General features: G+C 40.6%; 1 protein-coding gene across 1 annotated transcript; it reads right to left on the bottom strand.

The window, feature by feature from the left end:
• Positions 1–9,161: 9,161 nt before the first annotated feature.
• On the bottom strand, positions 9,162–11,055 carry LOC141078006 (uncharacterized). Its single transcript, XM_073564795.1, has one exon. It carries the CDS (start codon positions 10,960–10,962, stop codon positions 9,352–9,354), a length of 1,611 nt encoding a protein of 536 aa, XP_073420896.1. The 5' UTR covers positions 10,963–11,055; the 3' UTR covers positions 9,162–9,351.
• Positions 11,056–15,473: the final 4,418 nt, after the last annotated feature.

The raw sequence follows: 15,473 nt of genomic DNA on the forward strand, positions 1-15,473 counted from the left end.
AAGCAGTTTTATTCTGCAGGTCAGTACGATTACAGCGATACCGCATTTATGTCTTTTTTTTAATGTTTTGGCGCTTTTATACAATAAAAACAAATTATATAAAAAATAATTGTATTTGCATCACTTTATTCTGCGAGCTATAACTAATATAGTTATAGTTAAATATAATATTTTTTCGCTGATGACGCTGTTTGCCGGCTCGTTTTTTGCTGGACAAGATGACGTTTTCAGCGGTACCATGTTTATTTATATCCGTCTTTTTGATCGCATGTTATTCCACTTTTTGTTCAGCGGTATGATGATAAAGCATTGTTTGCCTTGTGTTTTTTTTTTTAAGGGGTTCAGTAAAGGAGTTAACTAATGGGACAGTTTTATAGAGCGGGTCGTTATGGATGCGGTGATACAAAATATGTGTACTTTTAATGTTTTTTTTCATAATCAAATTAATTTATTGGGGTATAGATTTTTTTTCTTTATTTAGGATTTTGTTAAAAAAAATTTTTTACACATGTTAATTTTTTTTTTTAACTTTTTTCCATTGTGGGACATTACTATATAGTGATCTAACACTTTGCAGAGCACTTTATCAGATCAGCGATCTGACATGCAGAGTAGGAGGCTTCTCAACACCTGTTCTCAGCAGGCACTGACAAGCCACCTCCCTGCAGGACCTGGAAGGACCCCAAGGCCATCTTGGATCCAGGGGCCTGCAGGGAGGAGGCCCTTGGAACAATGCGATCACATCACATTGTTCTGAGGGTCTCAGGGAAGCACGCAAGGAGCCCCCTCCCTGAGCGATGCTTCCCTTTGCCATAGGAACACTGCGATCATGTTTGATCGCAGTGTGACAGGGGTTAATGTGGGAGCGGTCCGTGACCTCACCTGGCACATAGTGCCGGGTGTCAGCTGTGATAATCAGTTGACACCCGGCTGCGATCAGCCGCACTCCCCCCCGTGAGCACGGCTGATTGCGTATGACGTACTATTCCGTCCATGGGAATTAAGTCCCAGGGCACATGGATGGAATAGTACGTCATATGGCAGAGAGGGGTTAAAAAAGAAAAACTGAAATATCACATGGTCATAGGTATTCAGACCCTTTGCTCAGTATTGAGTAGAAGCATCTTTTGAGCTAGTACAGCCATGAGTCTTGGGAATGACGTAACAAGTTTTTCACCCCTGGATTTGGGGATCCTCTGCCATTTTTCCTTGCAGATCCTCTCCACTTCCGTCAGCTTGGATGGTGAACGTTGTTGGACAGCCATTTTCAGGTCTCTCCAGAGATGCTTAATTGGGTTAAGGTCAGGGCTTTGGCTGGGCCAGTCAAAAAAGGTCACAGAGTTGTTCGGAAGCCACTCCTTTGTTATTTTAGCTGTGTGTTTATGGTCATTGTCTTGTCGGAAGGTGAACCTTCGGCCAAGTCTGAGGTCTAGAGCACTCTGGAAGAGGTTTTCTTCCAGGATACCTCTGTACTTGGCCCCGTTCATGTTTCCTTCAATTGCAATCAGTAGTCCTGTCCCTGCAGCTGAAAAACACCCCCATAGCATGATGCTGCCACCACGTTTCACTGTTGGGATTGTATTGGGCAGGTGATGAGCAGTGCCTGGTGGTTTTCTCCACACATATCGGTTAGAATTATCACCAAAAAGGTCTAGCTTCATCTTATCAGACCAGAGAATCTTATTTCTCATAGTCTGGGAGTCCTTCAAGTGTTTATCAAACTCTATGCAGGCTTTTATATGTCTTACACTGAGGAGAGGCTTCCGTTGGGACACTCTGCCATAAAGGCCTGACTGGTGGAGGGCTGCAGTAATAGCTGACTCTGTGGAACTTTCTCCCATCTCCTTACTACATCTCTGGAGCTCAGCTACGGTGATCTTGGGAGTTTTTCTTTGCCTCTCTCACCAAAGCTCTTCACCCACGATTGCTCAGTTTGGCTGGACGGCCAAGCCTAGGAAGACTTCCGGTGGTCCCAAACTTCTTCCATTTAAAGATTATGGTGGAAAATTATTCAGAATTGAGAGTCCTCAGTGGTTGATACCTTTTAATGGCTAACTGAAAAGATGGTAACACATTGCAAGCTTTCGAAACTACTCAGGTCTCTTCTTCAGGCTTGACTAATACAAAATCTGAGGAGTCACATATTTATGCACAATACAGCACAGAAAAAATGCAATAGATAAGAAGTGACGTGAAGCAGAACTATCACTATGGGAGAGGGAGAAACATAAATATTGGACCAGTTCATAGATAAGGAGTCCGGATGTTTTATAGTCCTCTGATTGGGGTCTCCTAATGTGTTGTGATGCCTCAACAAGGTCTTGAAAGCAAATTCCTTAATTGATGTAAAAAGACATAAATCCATGCGACACATTCATTCCAGCACTGAGAGTGTCAAAGGTCGTCACAAATTTATACTCCCAAACACGTCTCTCTCTCTGAGATGTGAAGTTACCTTTCAATACCAGTAATTTCATATCCATGTTGCTGTGATCAGGGATACAAAAATGTTTTGCCACAGGTAGATCCATTCTTTTTTCTCTTATTGTGTGACGATGAGCATTCATCCTTGTTCTAAGCTTTTGCCCTGTCTCCCCCACATACAGACCCCCAGTTGGACATTTAGTATAAATAATTAAGTACACCACATTAGATGTAATGCAGCTGAAAGTACCTGGGATCTTGTAGTTCTGATGTGAGTTGGGGATCTTTATCTTGTCCGTGGTCATTATAAATGGACAGGTTTTACATTTTTTCTGGTTGCAAGGAAAGGTTCCTGCAGCTGTTGGAGAGGACAGGGAGCTTCTGACAATGATGCTTCTTAAATTTGGGGGCTGCCTAAAACACAGCAGTGGGGGTCTGGAAAAATGGACTGTTATCGGGCATCTTTTTGTAGTAAAGGTTGTAATTTCCGTGCAGCTCCCCATAGCACCTCCAGATTTGGGTTGTAGGTGACCACTAGAGGCACCCGGTTATTTTCTTCTTTAGCATTGTAATGTAGCAGGTGATTCCTTGACATTCTGGTGGCTCTTGTAATTTGGTTTTCAATTGTTCTTGGATGGTAGCCCTGATTCAAAAAGGTCTTTTTTAGGCGACCAAGGTGTTTGGCTCTATCCATGGGGTTGGAACATATACGATTGTATCTGATGGCTTGGCTATAGATAATAGAGTTCTTTATGTGTTTTGGATGGAAACTGTCCCATTTAAGGTATGTTGGATGGTCTATTGGCTTTTGATACAGGGATGTCTCTATTTCATTGTTTTTTAGCTTAATGATGGTGTCCAAAAAGTTAATCTCAGTGCTGGAGTAGTTGAGTGTTAAATTGATGGTGGGATGAAATTGATTAAACTGTTCGTGGAAGGTCTTTAGCTGTTGCTCAGACTCCGTCCAGATGATTAAAATATCATCAATGAAGCGGTAGTAGGCCAGGGGCCTGATGGGGCATGAGGACAAAATGTTGCTTTCAAGCTTGGCCATGAAAAGATTTGCATACTGTGGAGCCATTTTACTTCCCATAGCTGTGCCAGTCTCTTGTAGATAGATCTTGTTGTCAAATTCAAAGTAATTGTGGGTGAGGATGAATTTTATAAGTTTCACCACAGCATCAGTCCCTGTGTTTTCCATGAAGAATTTGCAGGCATTTAATCCATCTTGGTGTGGGATATTAGAGTACAAAGATTCCACATCCATGGTGGCCAGGATGGTTCCTTCTGGTAGAGGACCTATTGCTGCTAGTTTATTCAATAGGTCAGTTGTGTCCTGAATGTAGCTAGTTGTATCCTTCACCAGTGGTTTAAGAATACCCTCTACCCATCCAGATACCTGCTCAGTAAGGGTGCCCACACATGAAATAATTGGTCTTCCTGGATTTCCAGACTTGTGGATTTTGGGAAGCATGTAGAATGTCCCTATTCTTGGAGTCTCTGGTATCAGGTCATCGCCGACTCTTATGGACTGGTCAGGAAGGCAAGATACCAACTTGTTTAGTTCCTTGTAATAGTCCTGTGTAGGATCCGACTCCAATTTTCTATAGTAGCGTGTGTCCATAAGTTGCCTGTTTGCTTTCTTCATGTAGACTGACGTATTCATCATGACTATTGCACCTCCCTTGTCAGTAGGTTTAATGATGATTTCTTCGTTGGTTTTTAAAGACCGTATGGCCTTTCTCTCCTGGGCACTGATGTTGGATGCTTGTCTCCTGTTAGTGTCTATGATTGTGGATTTTATCAAATGTCTGAAGGAGTCTATATATTTATCCAAATGAGGGTTGCGTCCAGGTGGAGGTGTCCAGTCTGACCTTTTCCTAGTTGTTAGGATCCCTTTTCCTTCAGTCTGAGTGTTTTCTGAATCTTCTGTATCACTGAAATATTCCCTCAGGCGCAGTCTCCTGAAATAATGTTCCATATCACTGCGGAGTTCAGTTTTATCTAGGACCTTAGTGGGACAAAATGAGAGTCCTCTAGAAAGCACGGCCAGTTCCACTTTGTTGGGTTTATAATCTGAGAGAGTGATGACACAGTTAGATGCTTTTCTGTCTGGAATGGAGTGTTTGTCCAAGTTGTCAAGTTTTGGATTGGTTTTGTATCTGTTTGTATAGAGTCCTGAATTGAGGCGCAGTCTGTGTAGTTTCTTTTCCTTATTATGAACCAGAAAGGTCCGTAGTTTGTTGTAGTATTGTTGTAATTTTTGCTCTGTGCTTTCTGTAAGTGTTTTCCTCAGAGTTTCATATTGCCCCTGGACTTTACTCCTTATGCTGTAGCAGACATGTAAAAGGTGGTACCTTAGTCTCTCAGAAGTCCTGTGACAAAGGTTTTGTGCATAATGGGTATTGTAGGTATAAAGAATTGGGTTTGTAATCCAGAGTCCTTTGGGAATTAGATTCTCCTTTTTGCATTTAGATAAGAAACAAAATGTCGCTGTCCATTTGTGCACGTTTCTTCAGAAGTGGTTTTAGTTCCATAAAGATGCGGTACATTCTGGTATCCTCCATTTTGATACAGGAAAGATGTACTGTATATCTTTGTACCGTGTTAGCCAGTAGATAGAAAATTATTTAGAATTGAGAGTCCTCAGTGGTTGATACCTTTTAATGGCTAACTGAAAAGATGGTAATACATTGCAAGCTTTCGAGACTACTCAGGTCTCTTCATCAGGCTAGACTAATACAAAATCTGAAGAATCACATATTTATGCACAATACAACACAGAAAAAATGGAATAGATGAGACAAGTGACGTGAAGCAGAACTATCACTATGGGGAGGGAGAAACATAAATATTGGACCAGTTCATAGATAAGGAGTCCGGATGTTTTATAGTCCTCAGATTGGGGTCTCCTAATGTGTTGTGATGCCTCAACAAGGTCTTGAAAGCAAATTCCTTAATTGATGTAAAAAGACATAAATCCATGCGACACATTCATTCCAGCACTGAGAGTGTCAAAGGTCGTCATAAATTTATACTCCCAAACACGTCTCTCTCTCTGAGATGTGAAGTTACCTTTCAATACCAGTAATTTCATATCCATGTTGCTGTGATCAGGGATACAAAAATGTTTTGCCACATGATAGTTCTGCTTCACGTCACTTGTCTTATCTATTGCATTTTTTCTGTGTTGTATTGTGCATAAATGTGACTCTTCAGATTTTGTATTAGTTTAGCCTGAAGAAGAGACCTGAGTAGTCTTGAAAGCTTGCAATGTGTTACCTTTTAATGGCTAACTGAAAAGATGGTATCAACCACTGAGGACTCTCAATTCTGAATAATTTTCTATCTACTGGCTAACACGGTACAAAGATATACATCTTTCCTGTATCAAGATTATGGTGGCCACTGTGCTCTTAGGAACATTGTGTACTGCAGAAATTCTTTTGTAACCTTGGCCAGATCTGTGCCTTGCCACAATTCTGTATCTGAGCTCCTTGGCCAGTTCCTTTGACCTCATGATTCTCATTTGATCTGATATGCACTGTGAGCTGTGAGGTTGCCCTCATCCCTATCCTAGTATGCATGGCCCCATCCCTAACCTGGTATGCAGGGTCCCCCATCTCATCCTAGTATGCATGGCCCCATCCTTATCTTGGTATGCAGGGCCCCCATCTTGTCCTGGTATGCAGGACCCCATCCCGGTTCTGGTGTGCAGGGCCCTCATTTCATCCTAGTATGCATGGTCCCATCCCTATCCTAGAATGCAGGGCCCCAATCTCGTCCTGTAAGCAGTGCCCCCCTCTCATCCTAGTATGCAGGGCACATCTCTATTCTGGTATGATTGGCCCCCATCCCGGTCCTGGTAAGCATGGCCCAATCCTTATAAATGGCGCCCACTTCCATCCTGGTATGCATGGCCCCATCAGAAAACATTAAAAAAATTTTAAAAACACATTACACTTACCTACCCGGCGCTCCCTCACAGTGTCCTGCTCCGATGCTAGCAACTGCCTTATGCTTGTAAGTAGCACATACTCACACCATATCGGGACACATGGTATCTTTACATCAAGCCTCCTGATGAGCCAAAAGGGGCGAAACGCATTGAGGCACTAATTTCCATATGGCAGGTGGCGGTTAATAAGATGAGTATCAATCTTTAATGTGCCATCACAACATTCTCTGTTTTATGTGCCTATTTGATCTTTTGTATTTCCCGGCTGTATAGGTATTGAGACTATGTGGCATATTATCTCTCATCGGGAATATAGGCACTGATTTGAGACACTATCTACAAGATTGTTTTTGATATGCTATGAGACATCATTGTTGTTGTTTCATTTGTCTATTGTTTGTGAATGTTGCTATTTTGCACATTTTTCCACTAAGTGATTTATCTGTGTGGGTTTAATCATGCTCCACCGACATCATGAACTATTCAAAAAGAGAAAAAGAAGCCAGCTCACCTGAAGGCATGTGTAGTGGGTAGCCCGGACCACATGCAGTCTTCACGCAGTAACCAAGGAAAAAGAAAAAAGGTCCAGCTTTGCAAATTCAAGTCCAATTTATTGTTAAAAACAAGTCCAAAACAGGGCAAAAAATGGTGTGCTCACATGAGTAACAAGTAGTAGATTAAGCGTTTCAAACAATAGCTTGTTCTTTCTCAAAACCAAAGAAGAGAAAGAACAAGCTATTGTTCGAAACGCGTAATCTACTACTTGTTACTCCATGTGAACACACTATTTTTTGCTCTGTTTTGGACTTGTTTTTAACAATAAATTGGACTTGACTTTGCAAAGCTGGACCTTTTTTCTTTATCATGAACTATTGATTGTGGAAAGTCTCTTCTAATCCTGCATCATATTTGCTACCGTTTTCCTAATGTGGTCTTTGTTTTTACATTGCTTTGGGGATCTAGGGTCTCCTTAGACATAGGACTGGTCTTTGTTTATTGATAGGGGTCTCTCTAGAGATTGGGTAGAGGGTCTCCCTAGTGGCTGCAGGGTCCCTAGGGACAGCCATCGTGGAGCGGGGGCACCACAACGTTCCCCCCTAGGGTGCCAACCTCCGCATTCAGGAAGGTGTGAGCTTAGGTTGCATACCAGGCACTTCAGTATATCATCAAACATTTTATGTTTTTTTAGCACATTTTTTCGTTTGTTGTTTGTCACTATTTTGGTGTCAACCAGTTTTCTGGTTATTGTAACCAGTAAAGTATTTTTGATAGGGATTTATATGATTTTTTGTTTTGAGGCCTAAGAATCTGTGTATTGACTTGTGATGGTGATAAGGCCAAAATGTTTTTTTTTTTAGGACAGTTAAAATGACAAATCCATAAGCAGTGTCTCAGTGGTATGAAGTATGTACCTACCAGAAGTAGAGAGTACTTGTGTGTCTCAGATAGTAGACACAATTGTTATACAGTATGGGACTGTGTTGAATTTGCTGCTGGCTGAGGTCATGAAAAGAACGTACATATTGGCGTGGTACTGGCTTTCTTTGTGCCATAATGTTGATGAGTCCAAATATTTTTAATTACTTTTTTGTTCAGTACAGTTAAAATCCAGAAGCAGTGCCTCAGTGATATGAACTATGTACATACCAGTAGTAGACAGTATTTTTGTGCCTCAGATAGTAGACAAAATTGATACACAGTATGGGACTGTGGAGAATTTTGTGCTGCATGAGGTAATCAAAAATCGTAAGTATGCATGCGCGGGTACACCGCGCAGTTATGGCTGTTACTGGGAATAGTGGTGACATATCTGTAACTTGCGCAGGCGCAGTTCATGGCCGTAAGGCTATTACTGCGGCTGCACAAGTAAAACATAGACATCACCGCTATTCCCCAAGCAGGCACAGTAACAGCCGCGTCGTTACCGCTCATGCACGGGTAGAGCGCGCAGTTGTGGCTGTTACTGCGCATGCATGAGAATAGCAGTGAAGTAAATGTCACCTGTACAAGCACGGTGCCTTATGGGATTTAGGGACAGCGTCCGGATGTCCCAACTGGTGATTATATATGTAGATTGCACTCATTCTTTGACAGACCGCAGCATGGCCATTAGTTAGAAGCTGCTAATGATCTTTGGAGCAGGTGAGTTTTCCCTGAGTGGTACATATTGGGCCGTCTGAAAACGGAGTTTAGTCTAGGACAATTTGTCTGCACTACTAATTAACAGCAGTTACATTACCAAACTAGGGCAGTCCCTATAGGAGGAAAAACACAAGAATTATACTGTATTGTCACATACTATCTATTCCTGACACTGGAGTGGCTTACAGGAAAGATGTATATCTTTGTACCGTGTTAGCCAGTAGATAGAAAAATATTCAGGATTGAGAGTCCTCAGTAGTTGATACCTTTTAATGGCTAACTGAAAAGATGGTAATACATTGCAAGCTTTCGAGAATTTCGAGAATTGGAGTGGCTTATAAACTTACACAGTATATAGTTTGAGGTCTGGGATCTGCCTATATGGGGCTAGTTGTCTGACTGTTTTGGATAAGATGATACATGAATTTAGTTTTTTTTGCCTAGTCTCACTTCAATATAAGTCAATATTAAAGAGTCGTCTTTGGTGAGGACGATGAAACCCATAGAAATGAGAGGCTTGGAGAGTGAGTGTGTATACGTCACCTCACCCCATATACTGAACTGTGGGGTACATGTTTTTTCTATTAGTCACCTTCTGACTAACCTTCAGGGGGTGAATTATAGGTATAGCTTTACATTTGGAATTAATAAAGTTTAGTTTTATTCTTTTTTCAGCAAACATGAGGAATGACAAGAGACAACCCATTTAAGAAGATTCAGTTTTGGTTAAACCTATTCCAACATTATGAACATAAAAAAGTCTTCTCCCCTTTGTGACATCTCTGATGTTTATTAACAGTTGATTTCCAAGTAAAATATTTCCCACATTAAGAAAATGAAAATGGCTTCTCCCCTGTGTGAGTTCTCTGATGTCTAACAAGATTCACTTTCCGGTTAAAATATTTCCCACATTCTGAACAGGAAAAAGGCTTCTCCCCTGTGTGAGTTCTATGGTGAGTAACAAAATGTGATTTATCTGCAAAACATTTCCCACATTCTGAACAGGAAAAAAGCTTCTTCCCTGTGGGAGTTCTTTGATGGCTATCAAGATTTATTTTACATTTAAAATATTTCCCACATTCTGAATATGAATATGGCTTATCTGCTGTGTGAATTCTCTCATGTGTAACAAGACTTGAATTCTCAGTAAAACATTTCCCACATTCTGAACATGAAAAAGGCTTCTCTCCTGTGTGAGTTCTTTGGTGTTCATCAAGATTCCTTTTCTGGTTAAAACATTTCCCACATTCAGAACAGGAAAAAGGCTTCTCCCCTGTGTGAGTTCTCTGGTGTGTAACAAAATGTGATTTCTGGTTAAAACATTTCCCACAATCTGAACAGGAAAAAGGCTTCTCTCCTGTGTGAGTTCTCTGGTGCTTAACCAAATCTGATTTCTGGTAAAAACATTTCCCACATTTGGAGCATGAAAAAGGCTTCTCTCCTGTGTGAGTTCTATAGTGAGTAACAAAATGTGATTTCTGGTTAAAACATTTCCCACATTCTGAGCATGAGAAAGGCTTCTCCCCTGTGTGAGTTCTATGGTGCTTAACCAAATCTGATTTCTGGTAAAAACATTTCCCACATTCTGAGCATGAAAAAGGCTTCTCCCCTGTGTGAGTTCTCTGATGTGTAACAAAAAGTGATTGATGTGCAAAACATTTCCCACATTCTGAACATGAAAAAGGCTTCTCTCCTGTGTGAGTTCTTTGGTGTCTAACAAGACGTGATTTAAACGTAAAACATTTCTCACATTCTGAGCATGAAAAAGGCTTCTCCCCTGTGTGAGTTCTCTGATGTGTAACCAAATATGATTTATGTGCAAAGCATTTCCCACATTCTGAACATGAAAAAGGCTTCTCCCCTGTGTGAGTTCTCTGATGTGTAACAAAATGTGATTTATGTGCATAGCATTTCCCACATTCTGAACATGAAAAAGGCTTCTCCCCTGTGTGAGTTCTCTGATGTATAACAAAATGTGATTTATGTGCAAAACATTTCCAACATTCTGAACATGAAAAAGGCTTCTCCCCTGTGTGAGTTCTCTGATGTGTAACAAAATGTGTTTTATGTGCAAAATATTTCCCACATTCTGAACATGAAAAAGGCTTCTTTGCTTTAGGAGCAGTTTGTTTTTTAATGCCTTTTTTGTGACTTTGATTTCCTTTAGTAGTCAGTAATGAATCAGAAGATGGGACCTGTTTCAAAGGATCAGATGACAGATCTTTGCTGTGAATGGATGATGATATATCTGGAGTAATAGCAATCACTTCAGTTGTATCTTGTAGGATCTCAAGATCATCAGATTTAAAAATTGAAGATGTCAGCTGTCCATCTGATCTCCTGGTACAGTCATCCGCTAAGATCAAAACAAATTTAAAAAAAATATATCCTTGAGTTTTATATTTATATTTTTGAATGTTTCTACTTAAACTCTCCATAAAAATGGCAAGCTATGTAAAAAACTTTAAATATTTACCAAGACAATGACAGTTCACAGTCTAATAGAAAACCTTGTTGGATGAGCCAGTAGTGTGTGGTGTTCAACTGTTTGTTCATTCTGCCTCCCAAATATCGAATAAAAAGAAACCAATCAATGTTATGTAGGCAAAAATAATATCAATTCTCATCTCACAAAAAAACAAGTCCCCACTCAGGTCCATCATCTGTCATTGGAAAAACAGAGGTTCCCACACTATTAGTGGCTCAAAGGCTGTTGAAAAGCAACAAGGTTTCTATAAACCGATCCAGCAACATCCGCTCTCACTTCGGAGTCTTGCAGTGTGCGCAAACAACATTTAGGATCTCTGTATTTAGCAATATTATAGTGAGAAGAATCCACTTAATTTGCGGTGTGTGTCTCCTGGAGCACAATCTGGGCACTATGTGCTGGGTAAGAAAATGGCAAATGTGTAATTTTCACTCTCCAACATCCACTGTGTGTTAATTTCCGGAAAGTGACTGTGGAATCAAAATATTCACTCCTCCTACACACGTGGTCAATGTTGTTGGTACCCCTCGTTTAATGACAGAAAAACCCACAATGGTCACAGAAATAACTTGAATCTGACAAAAGTAACAATAAATCAAAAATCTATGAAAATGAACAAATGAAAGTCAGACATTGCTTTTCAACCATGCTTCCACAGAATTTTAAAAAAATAAAACTCATGAAATAGGCCTGGACAGAAATTTTGGTACCCTTAATTTAACCGCTTTGTAACCGCCAACAGTAGATAAACGTTAGCACTAGCAGGGCTTTGTGCAGTACCGAAATTTGTCTACGGTCGGCGGTTTTGTGCTCATCGGGACCTCCACATACCTTATAACGAGGGGATTCTGGCGCACAAAGCTTCCTGTGACCTCATCTAGACCTGATTGGTTCAGGTCCTGATGACATCAGCATCACACTAGCCAATGATACAATTCACTAGGAAAGTTTGTGGTAGCAGCGAGAGATTAGAGGAGAAACAGTGTTACAAGTGCTGCTGGTAACAGCTGTGTCAGCGATTGTGCTATAAAGTACAAAAACAGATAAGGCAGGTTAGGGTTAGTGCTATGGTTAGGGTTAGTGTTAGGGCTACTGCTAGGCTAAAGTTAAGGTTTATTCTAAAGTTAGGGGTAGGCTAAAGAATTAGGCATTTCTCAATTGCCTTCCCAATAATTTGGTCACGTCAGAGTTTTCTATTTCGGGAAAAAAAAAAAAAGAATAAAATGGCCGGTCAGTATTATAGCGCAGAGGAGGCTTATGCACTTTTATGTTCTGACAGTGAAGAAAGTGCAGTGTCAGATGGCGATGTGGATTTCGAGGGCTTTAGTAGCAGCGACAGTGATAGCTCAGAAATGAGCAGTGATTCTGGTCCATCCTCACACACAAGGACCAGTACAACAAGAAGGACAAATAGCGCTTCTGGAGAAATGTCTCCAACTCAGGGAACAATGCCCAGTACTAGCGCTGTCCCTAGTGCTCGTGAATTGGCGCACACCAATGTCCAAGGGGCTTTGCCTCTTGATGTAGCATTTCCCAGATGGGAGGAGTCGGCTACTCCATCCATCTCTAATTTTAATGCCATTACTGGTATAAATGTGGAGGTGGAAAATTTCGGACCAATTTTTTTAAAAATTTGTTTCTGAGAGATAGCTTGCTAGAGCATATTGTCCTACAAATGTATATGCGTCCCAATTCATCTGCCAGAATCCACAATCCTATTATGTTAGGTCGAATTTATGGACACCAACAAATGTCTAGAAATAAAAGAAGAATATTTAGAATTGAGAGTCCTCAGTGGTTGATACCTTTTAATGGATAACAGTTAGAAATTAAAATAATAATAATCTTAATAATCTTTATTTTGATATAGCGCTAACATATTCCGCAGCGCTTTTACAGTTTGCACACATTATCATCACTGTCCCCGATGGGGCTCACAATCTAAATTCCCTATCAGTATGTCTTTAGAATGTGGGAGGAAACCGGAGTACCCGGAGGAAACCCACGCAAACACAGGGAGAACATACAAACTCCTTGCAGATGTTGTCCTTGGTGGGATTTGAACCACTGAGCCACCGTGCCGCCCAAATTAAAAGGTATCAACCACTGAGGACTCTCAATTCTAAATATTCTTCTATCTACTGGCTAACACGGTACAAAGATATATATCTTTCCTGTCTAGAAATGAAAACATTTTAGGACTTACATTCGCTATGGGGCTTGTTAAAAAAAATGAGCATTCTGTCCTATTGGTCCAACCGCCCTGTTCAAACCACCTCAATGTTTTCTGCCGTTCTTCCGAGGACCCGTTATGAGATGCTCATGAGATTTTAGCATTTTAACAACAATAGTCAATGCCTGCCCAGAAATGCCCCAGAACATGACAGACTATTCAAAATTGGAACCATCATCAAAGACTTGACAGAAAAGTTCTTAACCCCTTTACCCCCAATGGTGGTTTGCACCTTAATGCCCAGGCCAATTTTTACAATTCTGACCACTGTCCCTTTATGAGGTAATAACTCTAGAACGTTTTCATAGATCCTGGTGATTCTGACATTGTTTTCTCGTGAGATATTGCACTTCATGTTAGTGGTAAAATTTCATACATATAATTTGCGTTTATTCGTGAAAAAAATGGAGATTTGGTGAAAATTTCGAAAATTTTTGCAATTTTCCAACTTTGAATTTTAATGCCCTTAAATCGCAGAGATATGGCACACAAAAAACTCAATAAGTAACATTTCCCACATGTTTACTTTACATCAGCACAATTTTGGAACCAAAAGTTTTTTTGTTAGGAAGTTATAAGGGTTAAAAGTTGACCAGCGATTTCTCATTTTTACAACACCATTTTATTTTTATGGACCACATCACATTTGAAGCCACGTTGAGGGGTCTATATGATAGAAAATACCCAAAAGTGACACCATTCTAAAAACTGCACCCCTCAAGGTGCTCAAAACCACAATCAAGAAGTTTATTAACCCTTCAGGTGCTTCACAGGAATTTTTTTGAATGTTTTTAAAAAAATGAACATTTAACTTTTTTCACAAAAAAATTACTTCAGGTCCATTTTTTTTATTTTACCAAAGGTAACAGGAGAAATTGGACTGGAAAAGTTATTGTGCAATTTGTCCTGAGTACGCTGATACCTGATATGTGGGGGGAACCACTGTTTCGACGCATGGCAGAACTCGGAAGGGAACGAGCGCCGTTTGAATTTTTCAACACAAAATTGGCTGGAATTGAGATCGGACACCACGTCACATTTGGAGAGACCCTGATGTGCCCAAACAGTGGAAACTCCCCACAAGTGACCCCATTTTGGAAACTAGACCCCCCCAACGAACTTATCAAGATATGTGGTGAGAACTATGAACCCACATGGGCTTCACAGAAGTTTATAATGTACAGCCGTACAATTAAAAAAAACATATTTTTGCCAAAAAAATGATCTTTTCACCAACAATTTATTGTGCAACTTGTCCTGAGTACGCTGATACCCCATATGTGGGGATAAAACACTATTTGGGTGCACGGCAGAGCTCGGAAGGGAAGCAGTGCCATTTTACTTTTTTGGCTGGAATTGAGATCGGACGCCATGTTGCATTTGGAGAGCCCCTAATGTGCCTAAGCAGTGGAAACCCCCACAAATGACACCATTTTGGAAACTAGACCCCCCCAAGGAATTTATCTAGATGTGTGGTGAGCACTTTGAACCCCCAAGTGCTTCACAGAACTTTATAATGTAGAGCCATACAAATAAAAAAAATTATATTTTTTTCCACAAAAATGATATTTTTGCTCCTAATGTTTTATTTCCCCAAGGGTAACAGGAGAAATTGGACCCCAAAAGTTGTTGTGCAATTTCTCCTGAGTAGGCTGATACCCCATATGTAGGGGTAAACCACTGTTTGGGCGCATGGCAGAGCTTGGAAGGGAAGGACCACCGTTTAACTTTTTTAACGCAGAATTGGCTGGAATTGAGATCAGACGCCATGTTGCGTTTGGAGAGCACCTGATGTTCCCAAACAGTGGAAACCCCCCAATTATAACTCCAACCCTAACCCCAACACACCCCTAACCCTAATCTCAGCCCTAGCCCTAACCATAACCCTAACCTTAGCCCTAGCCTTAACCCTAACCCAAATGGGAAAATGGAAATAAATACATTTTCTTTTAATTTTATTATTTTTCCCTAACTAAGGGGGTGATAACGGGGGGTTTGATTTACTATTTATTGCGGGTTTTTACGCTTGGCAGCTGTCACACGCTAAAAGACACTTTTTATTGCAAAAATAGTTTTTGCATCACCACATTTTGAGAGCTATAATTTTTCCATATTTTGGCCCACAGAGTCATGTGAGGTCTTATTTTTTGCGGAACGAGTTGACGCTTTTATTGGTATCATGTTCGGGTATGTGACATCTTTTGATCGCTTTTTATTCTGATTTTTGG

The sequence above is a fragment of the Dendrobates tinctorius genome, unplaced genomic scaffold, assembly GCF_039654945.1.
Source record: "Dendrobates tinctorius isolate UK_male_01 unplaced genomic scaffold, ASM3965494v1 ptg000489l, whole genome shotgun sequence".
NCBI classification, from domain to species: Eukaryota; Metazoa; Chordata; class Amphibia; order Anura; family Dendrobatidae; genus Dendrobates; species Dendrobates tinctorius.